The 24,945-nt window shown below is 34.6% G+C and overlaps 4 protein-coding genes across 4 annotated transcripts in view; 2 read left to right on the top strand and 2 right to left on the bottom strand.

Annotated features, from left to right (window-relative positions):
- The first annotated feature begins 963 nt into the window (after positions 1-963).
- On the top strand, positions 964-5,310 carry LOC140983815 (uncharacterized). The gene is made up of 3 exons (XM_073450969.1): positions 964-1,252; positions 2,353-2,849; positions 4,104-5,310. The coding sequence occupies exons 1-3, from the start codon at positions 1,153-1,155 to the stop codon at positions 5,094-5,096; spliced, it is 1,590 nt and encodes a 529-aa protein (XP_073307070.1). The 5' UTR covers positions 964-1,152; the 3' UTR covers positions 5,097-5,310.
- A 2,936-nt stretch (positions 5,311-8,246) lies between these two features.
- On the top strand, positions 8,247-11,088 carry LOC140983806 (uncharacterized). The gene is made up of 3 exons (XM_073450961.1): positions 8,247-8,344; positions 8,761-9,221; positions 9,792-11,088. Exons 1-3 carry the CDS (start codon positions 8,323-8,325, stop codon positions 10,911-10,913), a joined length of 1,605 nt encoding a protein of 534 aa, XP_073307062.1. The 5' UTR covers positions 8,247-8,322; the 3' UTR covers positions 10,914-11,088.
- Positions 11,089-11,576: 488 nt separating this feature from the next.
- On the bottom strand, positions 11,577-16,076 carry LOC140983825 (uncharacterized). The gene is made up of 4 exons (XM_073450981.1): positions 15,265-16,076; positions 13,238-13,308; positions 12,063-12,567; positions 11,577-11,981 (listed from the first exon to the last, which is right to left on the bottom strand). The coding sequence occupies exons 1-4, from the start codon at positions 15,388-15,390 to the stop codon at positions 11,790-11,792; spliced, it is 894 nt and encodes a 297-aa protein (XP_073307082.1). The 5' UTR covers positions 15,391-16,076; the 3' UTR covers positions 11,577-11,789.
- A 2,624-nt stretch (positions 16,077-18,700) lies between these two features.
- Positions 18,701-24,945, bottom strand: part of LOC140983830 (serine carboxypeptidase 24-like) — a 13,240-nt gene continuing 6,995 nt past the window's right edge. Inside the window, exons 2-9 of the mRNA XM_073450989.1 lie at positions 21,334-21,441; positions 21,080-21,175; positions 20,865-20,957; positions 20,696-20,781; positions 20,176-20,576; positions 19,968-20,063; positions 19,724-19,829; positions 18,701-19,038 (exon numbers count right to left, since the gene is read on the bottom strand). Of these exons, the coding sequence (XP_073307090.1) occupies positions 18,895-19,038; positions 19,724-19,829; positions 19,968-20,063; positions 20,176-20,576; positions 20,696-20,781; positions 20,865-20,957; positions 21,080-21,175; positions 21,334-21,441 (1,130 nt within the window). The 3' untranslated portion in view covers positions 18,701-18,894. The remainder of the gene's footprint in view (positions 19,039-19,723; positions 19,830-19,967; positions 20,064-20,175; positions 20,577-20,695; positions 20,782-20,864; positions 20,958-21,079; positions 21,176-21,333; positions 21,442-24,945) is intronic.

Here is a 24,945-nt window from a genome sequence, read left to right on the forward strand (position 1 = left end):
TTTTATTTTGAACATTAATACACGACTTTATCCTATATTGTAAAAAAGGGAATTGTTTTTACCATTTTTTTTAAAAAAAACGCCAACTTACTTTATTTGACTACTAATTTTAGTGAAAGATTCAACATTATATTTTTAGATTTTTATATATATATATTTATAAATTTTCATATTTTAATCATGAATTTGTTCATTTGTTTTTTTTAAGTTTACGTAGAAAAGTAGACATGTCATATGATGTCTTCAAAATTTCACTATCTTCAAATGACGAAGTCATTGCACCAAAATAGGGGACAAAGCAAAAGAAGGGGCTCACCAAGCAATAGCGATTAAGGATTAAATCAAGCATCAAAGACATACCCGAACCGAGGTCTCAAGTTCCAATTAACATCCGATTTTTGAAAGAATTGTTGGTCAGCTCCGCTACAAAGCCGGAATTTATGGAACTATTGGTACCAAGAATGTATCCTTTGACCTTGGAGATCCCATCTTCGATTTAGGATAAAGTCAGTTCTCGCTGACAATGAGAGATTTCTTGTACGTTCTCTTCCTCCTTGCAAGCTACAAGATTGCGGTCTTAGCTCGTATATCACATCAGGATTCAGGAGAGCAATAATGCCTGGAGTAGCTGTGAGCTACCTGTTTGGTATACCAAACATTGGATAAAATAATGTTTAATATGCTAACTATAAAAATTCATGTGAGACTATCTAACTGAAATCATTTTAAACAAATTTTCGGCTTAATCTGATTTATAAAAAAAAATACTATATTTATATTAAAAATATTATTTTTTTATTTTAAATATAGATCAATTTGATCTCATATCGTAAAAATAAATTTATGAGATATTTTTATAAAAAAAAAAAAAACATACTTGATAGTTCTTTTAGCAGTCCGACATATAGTAGGAGAACAATTTTTTTGACATACTAAAAATTAAAAAAAAAATGTTTTAAAACAGTCCGACACAGAGTTTTGGCATATGTAGCCAAGAAAGCCCTCTATCATCAATACCGCCACCGGTCGTTCCTTCACGCCTTTCGATGTGCAAACGAATATAGTATCTGGAAAACAAAATTGAGCTCCTAAACCCTAATTCTGAAAAATCCCCGTATTTCACGTACTCGTCGACAGGATTGCTGAAGAACAATGGACCCCAAATATAGCGGCAACAATCAACAAGATACGCCCCGCATTCCTCATGCTATCTCACCCGGTTACTATTTTTCAACAGAGCAGGCTCATGGAGGTTCGCTTACTCCCCCATTTCCTCTGATCTTCGATTTATCTATTGGGTTTTATTTTTCTTCATTTTTTTTATGTACCCATTTAGAATACATGTACAGTGTATGAGTTTCTTACATGTTATGTCCTTCCAGAGGATGATTTAGTTGTTTGAAATTTGATTTGTGGGGATTGATCTATTTTAAGTACTTTGTTAGTTGAGTCTTTTTTACAGCTGGAGGAACAATCCTCTATGTTTCATGTAAATTAGCTTGTTTTGGGATTTGTCATGTAACTTCTTGGTTTTCATTCAGTATCATGGATTTTTTTTTTTTTTTTTTTTTTTTTTTTTTTTTTTTTTTTNCAATAAACTTTCGAATATTGCTTATTTGAGGCTTATTTTCTCCTACATTGCTACATAACTTCTGTAGTGAGAATTAACATGTAGTACACATATTAAAATAAATCTAAATAAAAACAGATGACAAAAATAAGGCAAACGACGTCCAATTTTTTAAAATTAGAGGAAAAAGTTTGTTGTTTCTCTTTATTTTTGTTTAGATAGATTTTAATGTGTATAATATGATCTTTATTCTCGTCACATAAGTCATGTAGGAGAATATTGATGTCAAATAAGCGATATTTATAGATTTTGTAGTTCGGGGGCAAAAAAAAACTGAAACAAAAATAAAATCAAGATAATGGATGTAAACAAAACATTGACAAGTTATAGGACTAAAACCCGAAACAAGCCAACTTACAAGACTAAAATTGCAGTTTTCTCGTTTTTAATACTAACATATTGAATTGATCATCTGTTGGACCCATATATCTTTTTTTGAATTCAGATATCAATTGAGGATGTTATATTAAAATAAAAGATAGATGTTACTCCAGGTATAACATAGACCCGTACTCTGTCTTTTCACTTGTTGACTTTACCGTGAAAAGCTGTTTTATTGGAAGTACTGGTTTTGTTATGGGATGTCACATTAACTTTTTGTATTTTATTATTAGTAGTTTTGTAGTTTCCCTATTTTGATAAAAATAAAAATTGATAATAATACATGATGCATGAAATTCCACTTCCGATGGGTTAGTTTTGACTATTTCATGTTGTTTCAGCTGGGCGTATGGACCCAGAATTTAGGCGGCTTCAACATGGATACATCCGAAACAACTATCCCCATAATCTCCATCAACATCACCCTCAGGACATGCACGAGGTAATTCGAAGGGAAATTGAAAAGGAAAGGATTAGGGAGGAAATAATCATGTCAGAGATTGTGAGAAGACGTGTTCTGGAAGCGGAGGTGAGGAGGGAGTTGATGATGGAGAGGGAAATGGCTATGCGGAGAGGCAGTGATGAGATTCCATATGGTTCATCACCAGTAATGAGGTTGGAATCTCCAATGCGGTCTTCACATTTGGGGACAAGAGCAGAAGGATGGTCTGCAGAGGAAAGACTTGGCATGTCACTTGATGATAAGGAAAAGCAGAGAGGGAGGCTTGAAAATGGAGGATTGGATGCTTCGCCCTTTCAGAGGACTGCTGACCTGAGGATTTCAGAGGTTAAGCCTGCATCAGAGGATAACAACGAAAAAGAAAGAATTCTTTTGCTGGTTAGTACATCCATCTGTCTTTTGTGTGTGAGTGTCTAGGAGCTAAATTTTGTGATGACCCTGATAATGTGTACCGGCAGTCGGTTTTAAGTACGTAAAGGGTCATTTTAGGTATTCACATGTTGGTATTTGAATTTTCTGGCGCATTTTGTTCACAGAATGTTAATCGAAGCTTTTTTCCTTGATAAAGTTGGATAGCTGGATCAAGTAGAAGCAAATATTGGGGAAGAATATCAAGCAGACATCTTCGAACCATCTGGTTTACTACAGTAATAAGGACAGTCAAAGTGATAATCCATAGGTGTTTTAGGTGCATCGAGGAATGCAAATAACATGAATGTAGTTTGCATTCCTCGAGATCATTGGAAGAAGGTTACGTGTGAGAAACTTAGACACTATATGATGACACTCTTGGCTATTTGGTACCTGTAAGTAGATGCATGCCGAATGGTATTTGTAATTTTTGTGATGATTTATGGGCAAATCATTGTTAAAATATGCCAAAACGTGTGGCAAATATGAACTAGGATATGGCGTTTACTGTTGTTTCAGCCGGCTCATTTCTTATATTGTGAATGTAAATGAATGGGGTGATTGAAGTAGTAATTGTCTCTATTTTACCTAAGTTCTTTCAACTAGTCTAATGTATGAAAGTTAAACACAACATATTTATCATTGTCAGCAATCAGTATATGAATGCAACACATGATGCCATCTGAGTTTTGTACGTAACAAACCACGAACCATCATTGAAGTTGCCTAAAATGAGATGTGGGAGAAAGATTGTATGGGGTGAAGTCTTTGATCAAAACTGAGTGACCCGGGAAGTATTAATTATAGGAGCGCTTTTACCTAACATTGCAGTGTCTGTGTTCTATTAACGAATTTGCTCATTACTAGTATAGACTTTTCTTGTTTCTTTTATTTTTTGCATTGTTGGTTTCTGTTTCTTCCTCAACTTTCTGCTCAGGTATTTGTTTATATGATTATAAACCAGTACCTACTTTTTTTGGTTTCTTTGCTTGAATTTTTGTTCTTATCCCCTTCCTGAATTGATGATAACAACATGGTGAATGGCCCCCTTCGTTTATTTTCCTCTTTTCCTGGTCATAATTATTTGTGCCGCTTAGATGTGGGAAAGGTGAAAAAACTAAGTGATTCATTAGAAAGATTATCCCATTTCTTATTCTTCCCCACATTCACCTTTCCTACAATGACTATGATAACATTATGGGTTTTGTTTGGATCTTGTAGACGAGGCCAGATGAAAATGTATCTGGCTCTAAAAGGAAGGCCGTAACACCACCTGAAGAGCTTCCTGCTGATATTATTGCAAATAAGAAATCTAAAGAGAAGTGGAGTTGTGCCCTTTGCCAAGTTAGTGCCACCAGTGAAAAGGCTCTAGAAGATCATGTGCTTGGAAAGAAACACAAGTCAAAAGAGGCTGCATTGAAAGCTCATAGGGGTGGGAAAAACTATAGCATCGGACTTTATTCCAGTAAAGCTACCAAGTCAAATCCTGTTGTTGGGTCCATTGATCCAGGGGAAGAGGAAGGGGTGAAACATAAAGCTCAATCTTTGTTATCTGAGAAGGCGGGGGAGGCATCGTCGCAGAAAGATGATTTGCCATTGTTCGAAAACTCGAAATCAGAACATTTGAAGAAAATTCAATCAGAAGTGATTCGAAAAGTTAAAAACAATGAGGATGATCCAAAGAAGAAGGGTTATAAGTTTTGGTGCGAGATATGTCAGGTAGGGACTTTATCTGGCAAAGTCATGAACTGCCATAAAAAGGGAAAGAAACATCTCAGCAGATTGAGAAGTTGTGTACGAAATGGTGGAACTGGCTCAGTCAACCAAAAGAAGAGTGCTACAATTTCTGATTGTGTGGAAGAAGCTTCTGAAAATGGAAAAAACGTAAATTCAGAAAAGTTCAACCAGGCGTTGGATCAAGCTAGTTCAGAGGATCATGTGCTGTTAGATGCAATCGATCACAGAGAACAAGAAGGAGAAACCTTGAATTCTGACGGTATTATTAACGCTTTGGATGAAAAGAGGTCCAAATGTCACCGATTCTTGGATGCAGTCGAGCAGGAAGATCACAAGCAAGTAGGCATAATCAAAGAAGAAACCGGAGATGTAAATATCGCCAAGCCAGAAGGTGGCTCAAAAAATGATGAAGATGAGCCCGGAGACCAAAAACAAAATATTTGTTCCATGAGTTCAATCGCAAAGCCTCAAGTCTAAGAATATGAATGTTCTAGTGTTTGAAACATTAATCTATAGTGACTTTCTTGTTGCTTTCTCATCTTATTCTCTCAAAATGGTTAATGGCTTTTTACATTTTGACGTGTTTGATGAAACCTCTAGACATCCTTGTGAGTTTAATGTACTCAAACTCGAGCAAGATTATTTGTAAATGTCCAGTTTTATTTTTATTTTTGAATTATGTTTTTCATTAGCTTGTTGGCGTTTATTGGATGCTATAGTTTATTCAACAGTTTGAGATTATATTTCTTAATTCAAATTTAGCATTAAGTATGCGATTGATACAAAAAAGAAGAGACAAATCCCAGAAATCACAGCTAAAAGTTTCTCCCCCTTCCAATAGATAGTGTTGGTGGAAGCAAGCGTCCACATTTTCAAGAATCAACTAGCGTAGACTCAAGAAAGTTGAATGGAAGAATGCAACCAACAAAATAACCAAATAATAGAGCTATTTGTATTTTAAAAACGTTAGTTATGATGAGAGTATTATTACTTTGTTTTATAAAAAAACTACATTGGCAAATGTTTAAATCAGACGTTTATTTTTTTCAACATTAAACGAGGCTTACATGCTATTTCTTCCCTGTCGTGAGTTCACCCAGAATTCAAGAAAGTGCATCATATGAAACGTTTAGTTCAACTTATCTTAAGGGCATTATAATTATTAAATTTGCACTAAAGTCAAACTCCCCATATCATTGGAATGTTGGGGAACAAGATTGAAATGTGTGAATCTGCTGCTATGAATAGGCCATCTTCCTCACCCAATTCCCAAGCCTTAGCCTCCTACTTACTTGCAAAAGTCCCTTCAGTGATGAATGTGGGTTGCTATCTTTATATTATTTTTCTTTAAAAAGCCTTTGCAATCTCCATAATTTTCCAGATTTTCAACACTCTCGCATGGGTCCGTCTAGTCATGGGTTGGGCAGCATCAATTCCTTTAGCTTTTCTTCAATCATCGGCCAAAAGCACACACAAGATTGAAACTTACGTTGGGCAGTGTCAAATTGCTTAAAAAAACTTCATGTCAAGCGTAAAGACACACTTGAGTTTTTTCTTAGCCTTTGAATCCACTTTGATTTTTTTTTTTCTTTCAACTTTTCCGACACTTGCTTATTTGACATCTATTTGTTCACGTATGACATTGTATACGACAACACCACACACATCGATGTTTCGTCAAAAAAACACTAGGGAATTTACTTATTAAACCCAAGTTAGAAGTGTATTTTTAAATTTGATCTTTATTGGATTTTATACAATATAGCATCTTATAATTTAAAGATCTTAAAATTACCCTTTTCTTATATTTTTCTCTATCATAATAATAATTATTACAACTTAGTGAAATACTATTTTTTTCCCCTAAATAACTGAAATAAATTTATTCCATTATCTCTTATTTATTTTTTTAAAGATAATAATTTGTCAGAAAACTAAAGATGGTGCTTTTATCACAATCCACCACTTTGATGTTAAAATAATGATTTCGGATATATTAATTTTTTATTTCTTTTATTTTTATGTAATAACATTAATAAATCAATAATTCATAAGAAAGAATTAATTAGACTATTATTATTAAGAAATAAATTAACATTAAGAATATTACTGATAAAAATAATATAATAATAGAAACATATCGATGATATTAATACTAATTTTATATTAAAAACTAAAATATTAATAAAACTAAATATAATAATAATAACAAAAGAAATTATCGAAACTAGGGTTGAACAAATTTCTAATAAAACAAAATAACCGACTAAACTTAATAATATTGGCAAAAACTTGTGTGAGACGGTCTCACGGGTCGTATTTTGTGAGACATATATTTATTTGGGATATCCATGAAAAAATATTATTTTTTATGCGAAGAGTATTACTTTTTATTGTGAATATCGGTAGGGTTGAACCGTCTCACAGATAAAGATTTGTGAGACAGTCTCACAAGAGACCTACTCAATCATATATAGTTTTTTTAAAAATATATATATATAAATTGGTTTATTTTTAAAATTTTGATTATTTTTTTTATATTAAATCGAATAAAATGATTTTTTTTAATAAAACTTTCCTACATGATTCTGGCCATCTGGTGAAAATTTCGTATATTTCAAATATGTCATTGATTTAATATGGATTTTTTAAACTTAGAACCATGTCTGTTGGGATACAAGTTGATACAAAACTGATTTTAAAATGATCAAATATCTTATTCTTTATGTAAGACATAATTTAATATTGTCATTATTATCATATGGGCCAACTTTGCTTTGAGGAATATTCGAACAACAACTGATTACTGCCAATTCTCCTCGATTATAACTCAATTTGGCTCTTGACCTAAAATTTTTATTAAATATTTTATCAACTACCGCTATATTCATATATATTGAATCATTTTGTGTATTTGATAATGTATTGGTCATATTGTGCTACACATTTGATTTTTTAGAATGTTATTAGTTTCTAGCTGATTGCTGATCGATTATTGACTAAATGAATGAATGGTTAAAATCTTAAACAATCATTGTACCGAGTTGTTAATCCACTGGACAACGCGGCTTCAGTGTGAAAAGTAAGTCCAATGAGCAATAGATTTAAAACTCAAATGTATAGCTCATCCGAATCAATCCAGAAATATAAGTTCATTTTATCTTGTAAATGATCGATTGTACAAATTCTATTTGAATACGTGAGGAAAAGTACTTCATCGAAAGTTGGTGTAAGCCACACCTTTAGACCAACGATATTCAATTAGAATTCAATCATTGTATTATATTTGACATGATATTTCATGCGATACGTTATCATTGCTACATGTCACGACTCATATCATATATATTAACGTTTAACATGTTATAAATATATAAGATCGGTTTATTCTCTCAACATTTGCTCAACGACTCAACATATATTTCATTCTTATTTATTATATAATTTCATATTCGGAAATTAAATAGTCATTGTCCAAGGAAACAAGGTGCTCTACCTTTCGTGGGTGATGGGAATGACATATAATTACTTTTGGATTGTATTTTAAGAAAAGTAAAGCAATGTAAACACTTTCTTTTTGTTAAAGTTAAATGATTATTTTAATGTAAGTTACTTTATATATTATTTATGATATTTTTGAAAAATACATAAAATCTTCATCCAAAGTCTCCTCGTCAACGGGGAGTGCTGAAGAATTATTGGCATGGATCCTTCATATCAAGGGGGTACGTACAGTCTACCAAGATCTGATCTTCGATATATTTACAGAATATAAATATATATGTACTGTGCATGGGTTTATACGTGTATTTCGTTCTTCTAGAGGATGGATGAGTTGTTTGATGAGATGAGAATTGGTTTTTTTAGTTTGATGTATTTTTTCACGTGTAAACGTGTACCTTTACACTGAAAAAAGTGTGCAAAGAGGAGGCGTATGTGTAATGATATTAGCTAGTAAATGTGTTTTTGTGGAAGATCTGGTTTCATTCTGGAATTTCATGTTAGTTTGTCTAGTAGTTAGCATATTTTGATGATACTGATACCTGTGCATTAGACTTGAAATACCGCTTCTGATGTGTTAGTTTCGACTTTATAATTTTATGTTTGATTTATGTTGTTTCACCTGGGTATATGGACCCAGAATTTAGGTGGAATCTGAACGGATACGGACGAAAAGAATATCCTCATCCTCGAGACATTCATGATGTGATTCAAGAGGAAATCGAAAAGGGAAGAATTAGGGAGGAAATAATCATGTCAGAGATTGTGAGAAGACGTGTTCTAGAAGCAGAGGTGAGGAGGGAGTTGACGATGGAGAGGGAAATCGCTCTGCGGCAAGGCATCGATTGGTTTCCATTTGGTTCATCACCAGTAATGGGGTTGGAATCACCGATGAGGCCTTCACTTTTGGTGACAAAAGCAGAAGGATGGTCTGCAGAGGAAAGACTCGGAATGGCACTTGAGGATAAGGAGAAGCTGAAAAGGAGTGAGAATGGAGGATCGGAGACTTTGCCATTTCAGAGGGGGACTGCTGACCTGAAGATTTCAGAGGTTAACCCTGCATCAGAGGGTCACAAAGGAAAAGAAAGAATTTTTTTGCTGGTTGGTATACATCTCTATCTTTTGTGTTAGTGTGTAGGAAATAAAAATTTTGTGATAACCCGAATAATGTGTTCCAGCTGTCAGTTGTAAGCGCCGCCGCCTAAGGGTCATAAGTCATTGGAGGAGTTTCACATGTTGGTAATTAAATGCCCATCAAAGCTTTTTCCGTGTTAAGAGATGGATTCTTTAATCAAGCAGAAGCAAAAAATTGGATAAGATTTGACAGCAATCTTAGAATCGATCTCCTTTAGTACCTACATTATCTACCACATTTTCTTCTATTACATGTAACAAAGATCGTAAAAGTGATCAATGGTGTTTTAAGGCACAACAGAGTCGAATCAAAATTAGAGTTTAGCATCGCTGAGGAGTTGGAACATGAAAGTAGTTTTGCGTACATCTATATCTACGGAAGAAGGTTACAAACTTAGACATCGCGGGGTTACCCTCTTTTCTGTTTGGTGCCTGCTAGTAGAACACAGTGATTTATTTGATAGATTGTCCCATTTCCTATTCTTTTCTCCCCTATGTTTCCCACCTTCCCGTATTGATTTTGTTTCAATCTTGTAGACCAAGACAGATGAAAATGCATCTGGATCGAAGACGAAGGATGTACCAGCCCCTGAAGTGGTTAATATTGGGCTTCTTGCTGATGATATTATCGCAAATAAGATATCTAAGGAGGAGTGGAGCTGTGCCCTTTGCCAAGTTATTGCCACAAGCGAAAAGGATCTAAATGAGCATGTGCTTGGAAAGAAACATAAGTCGAAAGTGGCTGCATTGAGAGCTCAGGGGACTAGAAAAAACTATAGAATTGGACTTTTTCCCAAGGAAGCTACCAAGCCAATTCACGTGAAAGAGAAGGGGGTGAAACTTAAAGCTCGATCTTTGTTTTCTCGGAAGGCGGGGAAGACAACAACAAAGAAAGATGATTTGCCATCGTCGGAAAACCCAAAATCAAAACTTTTGAAGAAAACTAAAGCAGAAGTAATTCGAAAAGTACAGAAGAATGAGGATGATCTGAGGAAGAAGGTAGAAACTAACGAGAAAGTCATGAACGCTCATAAATTGGGGAATATTGAGCTTCCTGCTGATGTTAGTAAAAATAAGAAGTGGAGCTGTGCCCTTTGCCAAGTTATTGCCACCAGCGAAAATGATCTAAATGAACATGTGCTTGGAAAGAAACATAAGTCGAAAGTGGCTGAATTGAAAGCTCTGACTGGAAAAAACCATAGCATTCCCAAGAAAGCTGCCAAGTCAATTCACGTGGGAGGGGAGGGGGTGAAACTTAAAGCTCAATCTTTGTTATCTGAGAAGGTGGAGGAGGCAACATCAAAGAAAGATGATTTGCCATTGCCGGGAAACCCCAAATCAGAACATTTGAAGAAAACACAATCAGAAGTGATTCGAAAAGTGCAGAAGAACGAGGATGATCCTAGGGAAAAGGTAGAAAAGAAAGAGAATGATCCGAGGAAGAAGGATTGTATGCATAGCGAAGTCGTGAACGCTGATAAATTGGAGAATATTGAGCTTCCTGCTGATGTTACTGCAAATAAGAAATCTGAGTGGAACTGTGCTCTTTGCCAAGTTTATGCCACCAGCGAAAAGGGTCTAAATGAACATGTGCTTGGAAAGAAACATAAGTCGAAAGAGGCTACATCAAGAAGTTCAGAGGACCAGAAAAAACTATAGCATGGGTCTTTTTCCTAAGAAAACTACCTAGCCAATTCACGTGGAACATTTATCGTGATTTTCATGCGCTTTCTATTATTATATTTTGATTCTCAACATGGCTAGTGGCACATTGAGATTGTATTTCTGAATTCAAATTTAACATTATAATAAGTATGTGGTACCGAAAAGAAAACAAATCCCAAAAATCACTGCTAAAAGTCTCCTCTTTTCTTGGCGGAAGTGTCCACATTCTCAGAAATCAACGAGCGTGGACTCGAGAAAAGTGGAATGAAAAGAATGCAATTGTTTAAAAAAACGTAGGTCATAACGAAAATATTGTTGCTTTGTTTTATGGAAAACTGAAATTGCAAGTGTTATTGTAAATTAGACATTTCATATGGGATCCTCAAAATGAGTAAATATTATAGTATTTATACTAAACTAATGTACTTTACAACTAAGAGCAGAAGAATAATTCTGAGTATACCAGCAGAACAGAAGAAGCAAATAAGATGTTTTGGATATTTTGGACCAGGCACACCTCGATTTGAACTGATGAGATTCGCCACACCTGCACCTGATTTCCTGGCCATCTCCCGGTGGGATGGTAGCATTTGACTGTGGTCGTTGATAGTGTTTAAACACAAATACATACCAGTGTCCAAACTTTTATCATTTCCCTAGAATCAAATATAGAAGCCACTAATTCAGAGCAACAACTCCAGCCAATATTTCTTGTTACAAACAATTGTTTCTAACATATATCTTGGTATGGTTACAATACTAGTACAAATCTAGGAATCCTCTATACGTTAGGAATTGCACTAGGCCGTAGGCTAAAAGGGATTTGATTACCTGTCACCTCACAAACTTTTTTCCGTTGCCTCCAAAAATCTAAACTCTCAATGCAACAGGATCCTTCCATGATATTTTCCGCTTCCCCGCGTGTGACGAACCCTCACCGGCATTTCGGCAGATGGATAACTTTAAATCGGTTTGTTGCTCTTCATTACCTCTAATCAAACTTTTCTTAGTTTCTTCAAACATTGCAGCATCGGTGCTGAATTGGAATTCCTCATCCTCAGTCTAAAAAATCAAAGAAATAATTAACATAACAATTTTCATGAATTTTGAATGTTCACGACTTGGATAAAACTAGTTACATACCGAGATCTCATTCAAGTCAAAGATTGGAGCTCGGCTACGCAGAGAAGCTTCTTTCCCACTAAAACTGCTATCTAGGTTCAAATCAAAAGTCGTACTCGAATTCCTCAGAGCTGCCCCATCTGTTCCATGAATTCTTGCCTTAAGGTTTAAATCAAGAAATGGGGTTGTGTTCTGAGATAAAACATCTTTCCCGCTATTTTTCCTTCTCTTGTGGTTCATACCAGAAACGGTAATCAATATAGGTTGAGCAGCTTCATTTCCAACATGTAATATTTCATTATCACGGCGATCAATCACTGTGGAAGCACTACGTAAAGCAGCTTCCTTGCGAAAATTATGTTTCTTCTTTGGCTTTTGTTCTGTAATTGGTGGTAATCTATGGACAGTAGCTTCTTTCACGATTTTGGTTCTCTTAAGCGGATTTGGTGATTGTACATGCTTCCTTTCTAGAGATGAATTCATAGCTTTTGTTTTCATAAGAAGCTCATATCTTCCCCGCAAAAACCTGTGGATTGTAAAGGAATCAAATTAGGGGAAAAACGACTCTAAAACAAGAAGCGACCAAACCAACTACAATGCAGGGATGGACCCAGAAATCGATTGAATGGGGAGCAACAGAATGATGGGGGGAATTCAAGGAGTCTGAAATAACAATTTTCCTCCTGAATCCATTCAGGACGGTATGATCAACTCCATAATTGATAGAATAAAATTTTCTCAAAAGGAAATTAGCAAGATATCAAATAATGAATAATCGAACACAATTATGAATTTTGGGGAAATTGTAAGCACACATGAACAGCTGTATCAAATGATTTATATTTAGTCACAACATGTGATCAATGGCACACCCAGAAGAGGGTGATCACACTCCTCAACCAAAAAAACGATAAAATTGTATGTATAACAATTGCAAGTTTCATCCCCTATAATTCAATTAATCACCCCCAATCCCCTTGTCATTACAGATTCTGGATCAGACTTCTTTTCTGCAACCAAATCACTGACACACAAGATGGTGCAAAAATTATACAATTTCTCATTGTGACACATGTTCAAAGCTAAAAGAACCAACATCTTGCAAGTAAATTAACAATTAACGCCATGTTCCCAGGGATTCAGAAGCAGTTTGGTTAGAGTGTGTAATTTACAGAATTAGGTGAGTGTTTCCATACCGAACTTCAGCAGCAAGTATCAGCTTTCTCTGTTTTGCTGCCTCCAATTTGCTTCCCATTACAATAGCTTCCTGTAACATGATACAATTACAACTCCTTCTCTTGTCTCTGATAATGAATTTACTACTACCAAAACAACAAAGGGATTTGAAAGTTTAGAGAAGGAATTTCAAACTTGGGACTTCAAACAATACTCATTGGGACTTCAAACCATACTCATATTTGGTATGCCCGAAAGGCGAAATCTATTACAATTGTTCATGCACGAGCTTAAATTTAAAAGATACTTGAGATCTCCCAAAATCGAAAGTGCTTGGACAATCAGAATGGATTTCAAACAAATATTTAGACTCCTCGATTTATATTTAAATTTCCCAAACACTAAGATCGCAAAAAAAAAAAAGACATATTTAAATTTGACTACACAGAGTACTAAAATCACAGATTAACGAATATACACCACCAAATTTACAATTCTCCATTAATTGAATAAGTTTCATGTGTTATGGACGTGTGAGGACTTCGTAACCCCTTGACCATCGAATAAGAAAAATATTTTTTCCAAGACATGCGCACACAAACCAAACATCCAAAGTCCCCTCCCCTCGTATTTGAGAGATATACTCCACATAGATGAATCGGCTAAATACAAATAACAAGGATTTGGATCGGCCTACGTAGGGGGAAGTAATCATTTGAGGCCGTAAACCACCTTCTCCATTCAGTGATTCCAAATCAGCTTTCAATAAATTAATCCATTGATTTTATTAGGAGAACACGACTTCCAAATTTTAATCAACTATCAAAAATTCCTCAAAATGAAAAAAAAAACAATAATGATAATTTTTATCTTTATTCGTATATGCATCAATAAAAATGATAATATGCAACGAAAGTAAAGGAAAAGAACACATAGATTTACACGTTCCAAATGCAACTTAAAAAGCTTGTTTGGATGGCTTTTATTTGGATGGAAGGATATGGTGAATTTTGCGTTTCAAATTCTTATCAAAATTCACTCTTATTTTTTAATGATTTTCAAATCCTTCAAATTCAATTTTTTAAACCAAAACTAAATTTACACAATTTACATGATTCAAACTCAACATAAAAGGAATTTGAAATACATGACTCAATTCCGAATCGGATTTGGTGAATTTCAATCGGTCCGCTCAACATCTTAAACTTTTATTTCCAATCATTTTCCAAATTGGAGTAATCTGAAATCCAAATCATAAACCCACTTATCAAAAGCAAATCTTTGAAACCAAATGCAATCCAAAGTTAAACGTTTAAAGAAAATGTTTTGATATATATCTGGAGAAAATTAGCACCACTATCCATCCTAAGTTTAACAAAACAAGAAAGCATTTATAATTTATATGAAGTCGAGTACCACGAGGGTATAAGCAATGAAAACATCACTTAGAAAACAGACATTCACTTCACCTTTCCATTTTATACATGAGCTTATTAATTATTGCCAAAGGAGAATAAACAAAGAACTTGAATCAAAAAAGAAGGGGGTTGACACCAAATTTCGTGGATCAAATGGTTTATTAATCATTGAGAATTGTAATCATCCCAAGAACAGGTATCAAGAAATCCGAGCCGGGTCTCAAATTAGGAATATCGAATACATCCGGTGAAGTATTCAAAATCCAAAATACCAACAAGAAACGAACTAACTTCTGGATATCAACGTAATATCAAGAAACGAATAAATTGTGCCAAATAACAGATAAACAATCTTAATTTTGAAGAAAAACAACAGATAAAGCAAAAACATATCCCCGGCTGTCTAAAAATGTAAGTAAGAATCAGAAAAGAGCAATTCGGTGAAAGAAAACAGATCGATCACACCATAAGAAAAATCTTTAACACCACAAAGCAGAACAAACCGAAGCCCTCAAATCCAAGCAAACCATACATACGAGGCCAAACCCACGACGAAACCATATAAAATAAAGCAACAGATCCTCAAAATAAACAAAAGAAAATCAACACCCACAAAGGGAGAACCATACCCGTCGCAGCTCCTGATAGTCCAGCATAAGAGCCTGATGCCTGAACCTGGACTTAGCATCCTCACACGCTCGGACGCCATAAAAAGGCGTTTGACCCAGAACCACCTCTTTACTCTTCCTAGACATCAGATCCCAGATCAAAGCAAGGCCCTTCGCCAAAAAAATGTGATCTTGAAAACAATCAGTTGATAGATTAAAAAGACAATTTAAGGGTCAGCTGCATAACAAATAGATAGAGATGAAAACAAGAAAATGAATAGATGGCGATAGGTATGAATAGCAAGAAAAGAAAGGGTTGGCAAGCAATAAAGCAAGGTGGTTTGTATGTAAGCAAATAAAGAAAAGATCAGAGTAATATAGATGTGTAAAGGACAGGAAGAGAGAAAAAATTGAGGGGAAGGTGGGAAGGCTCTTTCTTTGCTTTGCCTTTCCCCTGTTTTCTCTGTGAAAAACTCTGACCAATGCAAAGCCCGAAAAAGCCCACACATATCGGGCAAAAAATAAAAAAAAAAACATAATTGCATGGGAAGACAGTGAAGTCGATGATGAAGATGGGATTTTTTGGGAGATGGCAGAAGGGCAATTGTGGGAAGAAAAATCCGCCTTTTTGGTGCTGCGTATGAAGTGGGATTACGTTAATTTTGAGGAATTCCCGAAGACTTTGTTCCCCCATAATTTCTTGCTTGCACATACATAAATAATGGTCCAACTGGGCCATTAGAGAGAAGGTTTGGTTTGGTGGTGTGTGGAGTCTTCTTTTTCTTTATTTCCTGCTGCGTATACACAAAACGTGTACGTATAGGAGGAGTCTTTGATGTTAATGTAGAGAGAGAAAGGGCTTGGGATGAGATAGCTGCTGGAAGATGCTGCAAAAGCGACAAGTTAAAAGGGGAACTGGAGAAGAGACTGGAGAGAGAGATTAAATGTCTCTGTGTGTTTTTATTTACGTTTTTGTTTTTGATGCCTTGTTTCTTAGGAGTAGCTTGTTTTGGGATGAAATTACAGTTTTGACCTTGTGTCCTAAATCTCATATTTCAGTTAAAAATCAAACAAACTTCTTCTTATACCTTATGGTATAAAAATTCAAGAAAATTTATAGAACTTTTGTCTACGACAATCAAAACAGATTTTGTGACGGACTTACCCGCACAACTCGTCATTATGTGGGCTGATTCGGATCGACCGTCTTTTTAATGGATTAAAAAATTATCGAGTCAATCTATCTATTTTAAGTAGTGGACTTACTTGACGGACTAATCAATTTTGTGTGTAATTTGACATATTAGAAAGGGCCGACATACAGCTTGTGGCAACCCATATTAGGTAGGGCTTGTCATTTGACGGGTTAGAAAATCAATATCAAAATTGTCACAAGTTATTTTCAAAAATACATCTCTTAAATTGCACTATAATCTTCACTTATTTCTATCAACTATTATTAAATTAATCATAAAATCAACATTTAATAAAATAAAAAAGCTTATTTATTATTATTATAACTTTACACACGTTTGACGTTTACATGTGTATAATTNAGGAAAAGCTTGTCATTTAGTTAGCATAGGAAGCTACAACCCCTATTATTATTATTTTTTATTTTGGTTGTTTTTTCCGAGGTATTTACTTGGTGTCCCATGCTGGAGGGTAATATTGTAATTAAACATGCCAATACCCAAATCCGCTACTTTTCCTACCGAAGGGAGGAAGAAGCCATTCATAGCACACGTGGAATTTCATCCCTTTTTTATTTTTGTAAAATCAAAATCGGTTTAAAAAAATCGGGTTTCGGTTTTTTTTTTTTAGAATATGAAGGTATGAATATATTGAACATTCCTAAAAAATATATATATATATTTTTTTTTTGAGCAAGTAAAATTCAATTTGGTATATGATTAAATCTCAAATTTGTTAATTGATATATGAAATATTTATAAATTATCATATTTGTATATGATCAAATTTAAAAGTCAGTTTTATCGTCAACTTAAATTGTATTTTAAGTCTAATTAACATTAATAAATTTAATTAAATTCAGGTTTTATTTTCAATATTATTTAATTAATTTTATTAAATTAAGCTATGGGTAAAATTGATTTTAAAATTTGATAATGCACGACAATGATAATTTATAAATATTTTATGTATCAATTAAGTCATTTAAAAAAATCCATGTATGAATTTGACATTTAATCAATAGTTCATATACCAAATTGAATTTTAATCATTTTTTCAAAAGAAATTATAAATTTTGATTTATAAAATAAATCCAGCGAAGTAGGATTTCTATTGATTAGGGCAATAAATATAGAGGACGAAAGGTGTCGAATTGTTGAATGTCGGATCTTCCTATGTCGTAAATATGTCAGATTCATCGATGTCTCAAGTGTAAATTTTGAACAATTAAATTTTAAATAGAGAAAAATTACAATAAACAAGGGAAATGACTATTAATCGTCAAGACAAAAATTTATGTGAAACGGTCTCACAGGTCGTATTTTGTGAGACAGATATCTTATTTAGATCATCCATGAAAAAATATTACTTTTTATGCTAAGAGTATTACTTTTTATTGTGAATATCGGTAGGGTTGACTCGACTCACAGATAAAGATTCGTAAAACCGTCTCACAAGAGACTTATTCTAATCTCAATTAATACAGTGTTTACTTGTAAAAATAAAATTTTTTCATAAACTTCACGGCCCGTTAATAATTGAATTTGGACATGATTTTTAGTCATTAATGACAATAAATATGAAATAATATACGGTCTATGTTCCTTCTCTTGTCTTTTATCATAGTTAAAAAGGCAAAATTTGTACAAGGAAATAACTAATAAGCATTATTAACTGAAATCAACCATAAGTCAAAGGCTTAAAGTTGACCAAATCAATGACATTATAAAATTAAATTGATCGGTTTTTATTTTTTACAAAAAATTTACATTAACCAAATCGATATAAAATTTGTTATTTTAGTCGATTAAACATTCGAAAAAGTATTGCATATTTGAGAAGAGTATGTCTCTTGTGAGACAGTCTCACGAATCTTTATCTGTGAGACGGGTCAATCCTACCGATATTCACAATAAAAAATAATACTCTTAACGTAAAAAGTAATATTTTTTCATGGATGACTCAAATAAGAGATCCGTCTCACAAAATACGACCTGTGAGACCGTCTCACACAAGTTTTTGTCATTCGAGAAATCAAATATACACTTAAGTTAACCCTATACCATTTCAATCACTTGATATTAAGATATAATTAAAGATAAAAGTTCAATAAAAATAATAATTCAAAGTTAGTTGTATCCAAATTAGTTGTTTAGCAGGTTAATACCAAACCGATTAAACCGATATTTTACAAGATCATAACCAAAAAACCCGATTTAGGATTTTTTCCATTTATATCAGTAACACGAATTATAAAAGTAAATTACTAAAGTACAATGCAGCAATCAAGCATATTATAATTCATAAATTTAAATACAATTGGAATTGAATGATTATCCTAATCTAATAACAGCCCCTCAACCTATTGTTTTGTTTTCTTTTCTTTTCTTTGCTTTTCTTTTTTAATTATTTCTTATATATGAGAAGCATAGTCTATATTTTGTGACAGCAACAACTTTAAGATTTGGGCAAGTTCTTGCCAGACAAGAATGTCTGGAAAAGAATAAAAGCTCTCCTAGGTTGAAACATAGGAACCTCATGCCCTGCTCCTCTAACTGTGGCAAATGTTAGACCATCATACACTTCAGTCCATCCCCCAACCTGTAAAACCATTTGCAGTTATTGCATTGCATGATACCCAAAATATGTTGAAAATGACTCTATAGTTGATGATATCTCTAGTATCGAACGTCAACGCCTCATGCACGGGGCCTGGCCGGGCAAGCATGATAGACCATGCTAGTAACTGTTCCGCGTGTTTAAATGCTTTACACCCAATTCGAAGTGAAACACGGTATTGCACATAGTTCATTGTATGGTAGGTTCTTTGTAAATGAAGTGTCCTTCGGGACGATGCATATTTTACAGATCAATGTTGATTCGATGCATGTGGTTAATTCTGGCCCGTCGTTGATAGCAGATGAGTATTATACACCTGCTAGCATTGAACAAGCTGGGAAAGATCATAGGAGTGGCTGCTGATGGTCAAAAAGCAAGAAAGCAGCGGTTTAGGGGACATAGAACTTAGGTAGTATCAGAATGGAGGGTTGGAACATGTGTATTGGGGTAATGACACTGCTTATTTAAGGGTGATTGCAAAATCCATGTTGGTTTGTGGCAGATGTAAAAGAGTTTACAAGATTGAGCGGATATATTTTTAACAATAAGTAAACCATGTTCGCAAGTCGAGAACCGATATAAGATAGCAGAGGAACGTCAGGGATAGAGGATCAAAGTTATGATGTAGTTCCTGCTATATAATCGAAGAAACAAATACAAATCTTACCTGATTTCCAGAATACCAAGGATACCACGGAGTTTTGATCTTGAGATTAAGATGGCTCAAGGAAAACCGAGTCGCTGTCACGGGCACCACCGAATCCGTGTCTCCACTGCATTAAACACGCGAAGTTTCGATATTTAGGATTTTTGATATTTGTGAAAAATGGAAAATGGCAAAACTGGTGCCAGGTTCATATTAACCGAAAGTCCAAAACACAGATTTTTGGCATATATTGATTGATACCTACCTAAACACCCATATTCTAAGCCCGGCAGCGATTAGTTTTCTGTAGATTGGCAACATCGAAAAATCCGTGTCCTTCCAGTTCCGTAAAAGCACGTCGCTGTCACATAAATGAGTAAAAAACTCCATCAAATATTTTATAATTCAATTTGTTAATTCAATTTGTTGCCTCTTGAACTTAATAAGATAGATAAATTGAGCTTGTAGAAAACCTGCAAGCAGTCCATTTGTATTTAATCCCCGTGGTGTTTGCATGTAGGGCCTTCTGCACATCTGGCCGGTTATAGTACTTCTCAGCATAGTTCTCGGAACAGGGGTCGTACCCAGAAAATCTTGGGCGTAAAAGAGTGTTCTTGAGCCTTGGAGTATTCCTAATATTTGTCTTTGTCGAATTGCACGTTGGCGCATAAATGTTATACTGATCTATGTCACCAAATTCGTGGTTCATGGCATAATTCAAAGCTTTATCACATTTGTGTGATGTTTTCACTAACTTAAAATCACATTCTTTCATGATTAATTTATAAGTTTTATCTGATATCATGGAGTGGCTCCACCAATATGTTACGGTTCCGACGTTATCGTAGTAGTTGTCCGTAACAGCGTTCCCAACCTGCATACATGATTCATACACATCTGATTCTGTACCAGTTCATAGTTTTGCAACTAGGGAGGGATCAAGTACATAGAAGAAAAAAAACAAATGTATTCAGATGGTAAAAGGAAACTTACAATGAACCCTTTCAAATTGATGATTGGATGGGAAGATTTCTTGTTATAATCGTATATTTTCTGTGCTAATTGTGGGACATAGTGCCCTATGGAAAGCGAGAAATTATGTTAGCATTACGATTACGAGAGACGACTAAAGTAAGAACCAACGTCGTGGCGATCAATTTACCTGCATAACTCTCCCCAGAGATGTAGAAATCTCGGTATTTGTATTGTGGAAATCTAGACATCCATTTAATGAGGAAAACTAGAGCATCCTCAGCTGTGATGAAAAATAGGAAACCTTGATTAGTTGCGTTCTAGCAAGATTCTAGCTGTGTCATTTTCTTACAACATCAATGTTCTGGTTTATCTGTATAAAGTAAGTAACGAGTGTATATATACCTGTCCTTTTGTCCCCAGAATCTTTTAGATTAGAGCTTGTGTTCGTATAAGAGAAGCCAACACCAGCCGGTGACTCAAGAAACATAATATTTGCCACTGCCACCGCAAAAAATTCACAAAAAAGCATGCACTTAAATATATATTTGAGACGACTTTCTGATCATATTATAAGTTTGATCAGTTTACAAAACAAGTGATCATCCATCTTCAATTAAAAGTGGCAAAATTTAATGTCAGTTTATGCTCGCTTGTACCTCTGTTCCAAGCGTATTCGTTCAAATAGAGAGATGAACCAGTCTTGTTAATTCGAAACGGCCCTAACTCCTCAGATGCTCCATATGCAATAGATGAACATCCAGGTCCTGAACAATCCAATTTGATAGTTAACAATGTGATATTTTTGAACACGTCCCATTTATGGAAGTTTCAGCAAGGTATAAACTTCTGTTTGATAAACATGGCCTGCAGTTTGATATTCCGTGACAAGCGTGATAGAGGAGATTCACGACGCCACAACTTTCTTGGACCAACTAGCGAGCGTTACAAACAACTACAGTTGGTGACAAGAATAATTTGTGTACTGATTATGTTGATTTGTGTAGTTCAGACATTCTTGCCGATGATCGAATTATCAAAGTGGTCCAAAGAATGCAAGTTGGTTAATTATGCGTATCAATAAATGTACATGTTAATGGAATACATACAACTACAAGTATGAAAGGTGTGAATGGAGTTAAGGATCATGCATGTTCACTCAATGTCAAAAAAAGGACGATAATAATGGATCATGCAAGTTAAACCACAGAAACGCAAATCATAAATAAGATAAACATAAAATAGAAGCTAAATATAGATCAATGATAATATTAATTTATTTAAAATTTTAATATTTATTTAGATATCAGTGCTGCTGCTCTTGAATAAGCATGAACATAAAATAGAAGCTAAGGAGTCATTGACAGAAGGGTGTACGTGAAGAATGGTTGCAGGGTAGGAAGGAATTCCAACGAACAATTACAGTTAGTAATAACATCGTTTGGTTTATATAATGAAATAATGAATGATACTATAATTTATATCATTCACGCATGAAAGAATTATGTAGTCATGAAATATTGTGAATGGTCAGTTGATCTCGCCGTTAAAGAAAAACGACCAGATTAATCTGGCAGTGGTAAATGTTTTGAAAAAATTTTAAAACAAAATCATTATTTAAATTATAAAAAATACAATATCATTTCACAACTCTAAAAATATATAATGAAATTATCAACGCTGATTGTGACTAAGTTAACAACATTGAACATGCTTTAAGGTGTTGCAGCCACTCTCGACATTGTGTATATTTTTATATTGGATTAACTTTAAATATTATATTTCAGGATTTACTGAAAACTATGATGCAATGATCGTGCTGATTTCAAAGATATGTTGGTCTGGGAGGAGTGTTGGTTAAAGCCATAAATTTTTTTTTTACACTGTCAGGCCGCGTGACTAGGAATCATGATGTTTAAAAGTTGGCAACTTATCCAACTTTGTGGAATTCTAGGTTCTAGCTCTCTCTGTCTATCAACTCAACCACTTTCGAATAAAATAAAATTAGAGAAATATATAGTTTAAAAGCTATGACACACAGGAAATTGTGTATAATAGTGGAAATAAAAATTAAATATTGATAAAATATTATATTTGTGAATATGGAAAGGGCAGGATTCTCGATAATTATTGAACATTACGGTAACAAATCAGTCAAATCATTGATTGGGTAACAGTTGTAATGAGACAACTGGAATGAATCTTTTATATCCAAATATCGGAGATTGGATTGTTATAAACAGACCAGTTTGTGTTAGAATTTCATGNATATTGAGATAGTGTTTCCTTGATTAATTTTAACTAAGAACATTAAATTTTTAAGATCTTATGGTATTTATTTCGACATTCAACTTATTTTAATGCTACACAAATTCACAAAACCAACCTCGTGGAGCACTAAATGTGCCTCATATGATGCAACACCACTCGATGTTATGATTCCAGTGACATGACAAAGTGTGAAAATGTTTAAGTAATTATTAGAATCTAAGCTAAATGTAACAGAGAACTCATCTGATACTAAGAAATTTACACAAAGAACTATTTTATCTTATTTAAGTTGGGAAAGTAGGAATATATAAAGTTAGTATACTCTTTACACTATTGAACAATATTAGATTACGTGAATCCATCAAATTATTGAAAATTGACATTATGTATTGATGATCCAAAAACTTGAGGGCATCTCCAACCCTGCACCAAAATGGCAGGGTTTCTTTCTCCATCGGAGCTGCGCTATTTTGCAAAATAGCCCAGCTCCGTTTCCTCTACACCAAATTGTTAGGCAAGTGGATGGACCCACGCAAATAAAATATTCAGAATATTTAATCCCACGTCGGAAGGTTTACAAAAACTGCAGGAAGAACTTAGTTATAAATAGAACTCGATTCCTTCAGTTATTGTATCCCAAAATCAAAAGTTTTTTAGCTTTGATAAAAAGAGATAGCATAGAAAAAAAGAGTGTATTTTTTTCTTGAGTGCGGGAATTCTCTTGTGTGAGTTAGAGAAATTATTTTCTCGATATACTCGGGTTGGGAGTGTGAGAAATATTGAGTGTATTGGTGTATACACTTGTTGTAATATTTATTTCAATTATAAAAGTTGCAGTGCTCCGTGGACGTAGCCTATATTGGGTGAACCACGTAAATATTTGTGTTCTTGTTGGTTATTTTATTCCGCAAGTTTTTGGGTATTATATTATCATCGTGGTTGGCATCGCTTCGGGGGTGTAATTCCCCAACAACTGGTATCAGAGCCTTGTTGTGAAAATTCTTAAGAATTCTGAGTATGCTCTGTGGTTGCAGCTTTGTCTGATCTTCCACATCAGAAAAGATTTTTTAGATTTTTTGCTAAGGCTAGAGAAGTGATGGCCGGAGATGATGGATCGGGACCGGGAATCAACAAGTTCGACGGAACAGATTTTTCGTTCTGGCGGTTACAGATAAGAGATTATCTGTACAGTAAGAAGCTGCATCAACCTCTATCAGGAAAGAAACCGGAAAAGATGGAGGATGATGATTGGGAGCTCCTTGACCGACAGGTTTTAGGTGTCATACGATTGACCCTAACAAAGAACGTGGCGCATAACGTGGCGGAGGCCAAAACCACGGAGGTGATGATGACCATTCTGTCAGACATGTACGAGAAGCCATCAGCAAACAACAAAGTACATCTCATGAAGAAGTTATTCAACTTGAAAATGGGAGATGGTGCTTCGGTGGCAAAACACATAAATGAATTCAACACGATTGTCTCCCNTCAAACACTTTCAAGAAAGAAATGTTTACTTCTTTGCCGCTCCAAACCTCTTCGGGTATTTTGTAGTCCAATGGTACCGAAGGTCCTCTGTTGATCAGATATGCTGCAGTGTTAACAGCATCAGCCCATAATGATTTTGGCAATCCAGAATGCAATCTTATGCTCCTTGCGCGTTCATTCAAGGTCCTGTTCATCCTTTCAGCTACACCATTCTGTTGAGGTGTACCAGGAATGGTTTTCTCCATCTTGATCCCGTTCTGTGCACAATATTTCTTGAACTCATCATCTTCATATTCTCCACCATTGTCAGACCGTAAGCACTTCACCTTCAATTTGGTCTCATTTTCCACCATGGCTTTCCACCTTTTAAAGGTCTTGTTAACATCAGATTTATTTTTCAGAAAATAAACCCAAACTTTTCTACTCGAATCGTCAATGAATGTGACATAGTATCTCGAGCCTCCAAGGGATGTCACAGGAGATGGTCCCCATACATCAGTATGAACCAGCTC

The sequence above is a fragment of the Primulina huaijiensis genome, chromosome 1, assembly GCF_012295235.1.
Source record: "Primulina huaijiensis isolate GDHJ02 chromosome 1, ASM1229523v2, whole genome shotgun sequence".
Classification (NCBI taxonomy): domain Eukaryota; kingdom Viridiplantae; phylum Streptophyta; class Magnoliopsida; order Lamiales; family Gesneriaceae; genus Primulina; species Primulina huaijiensis.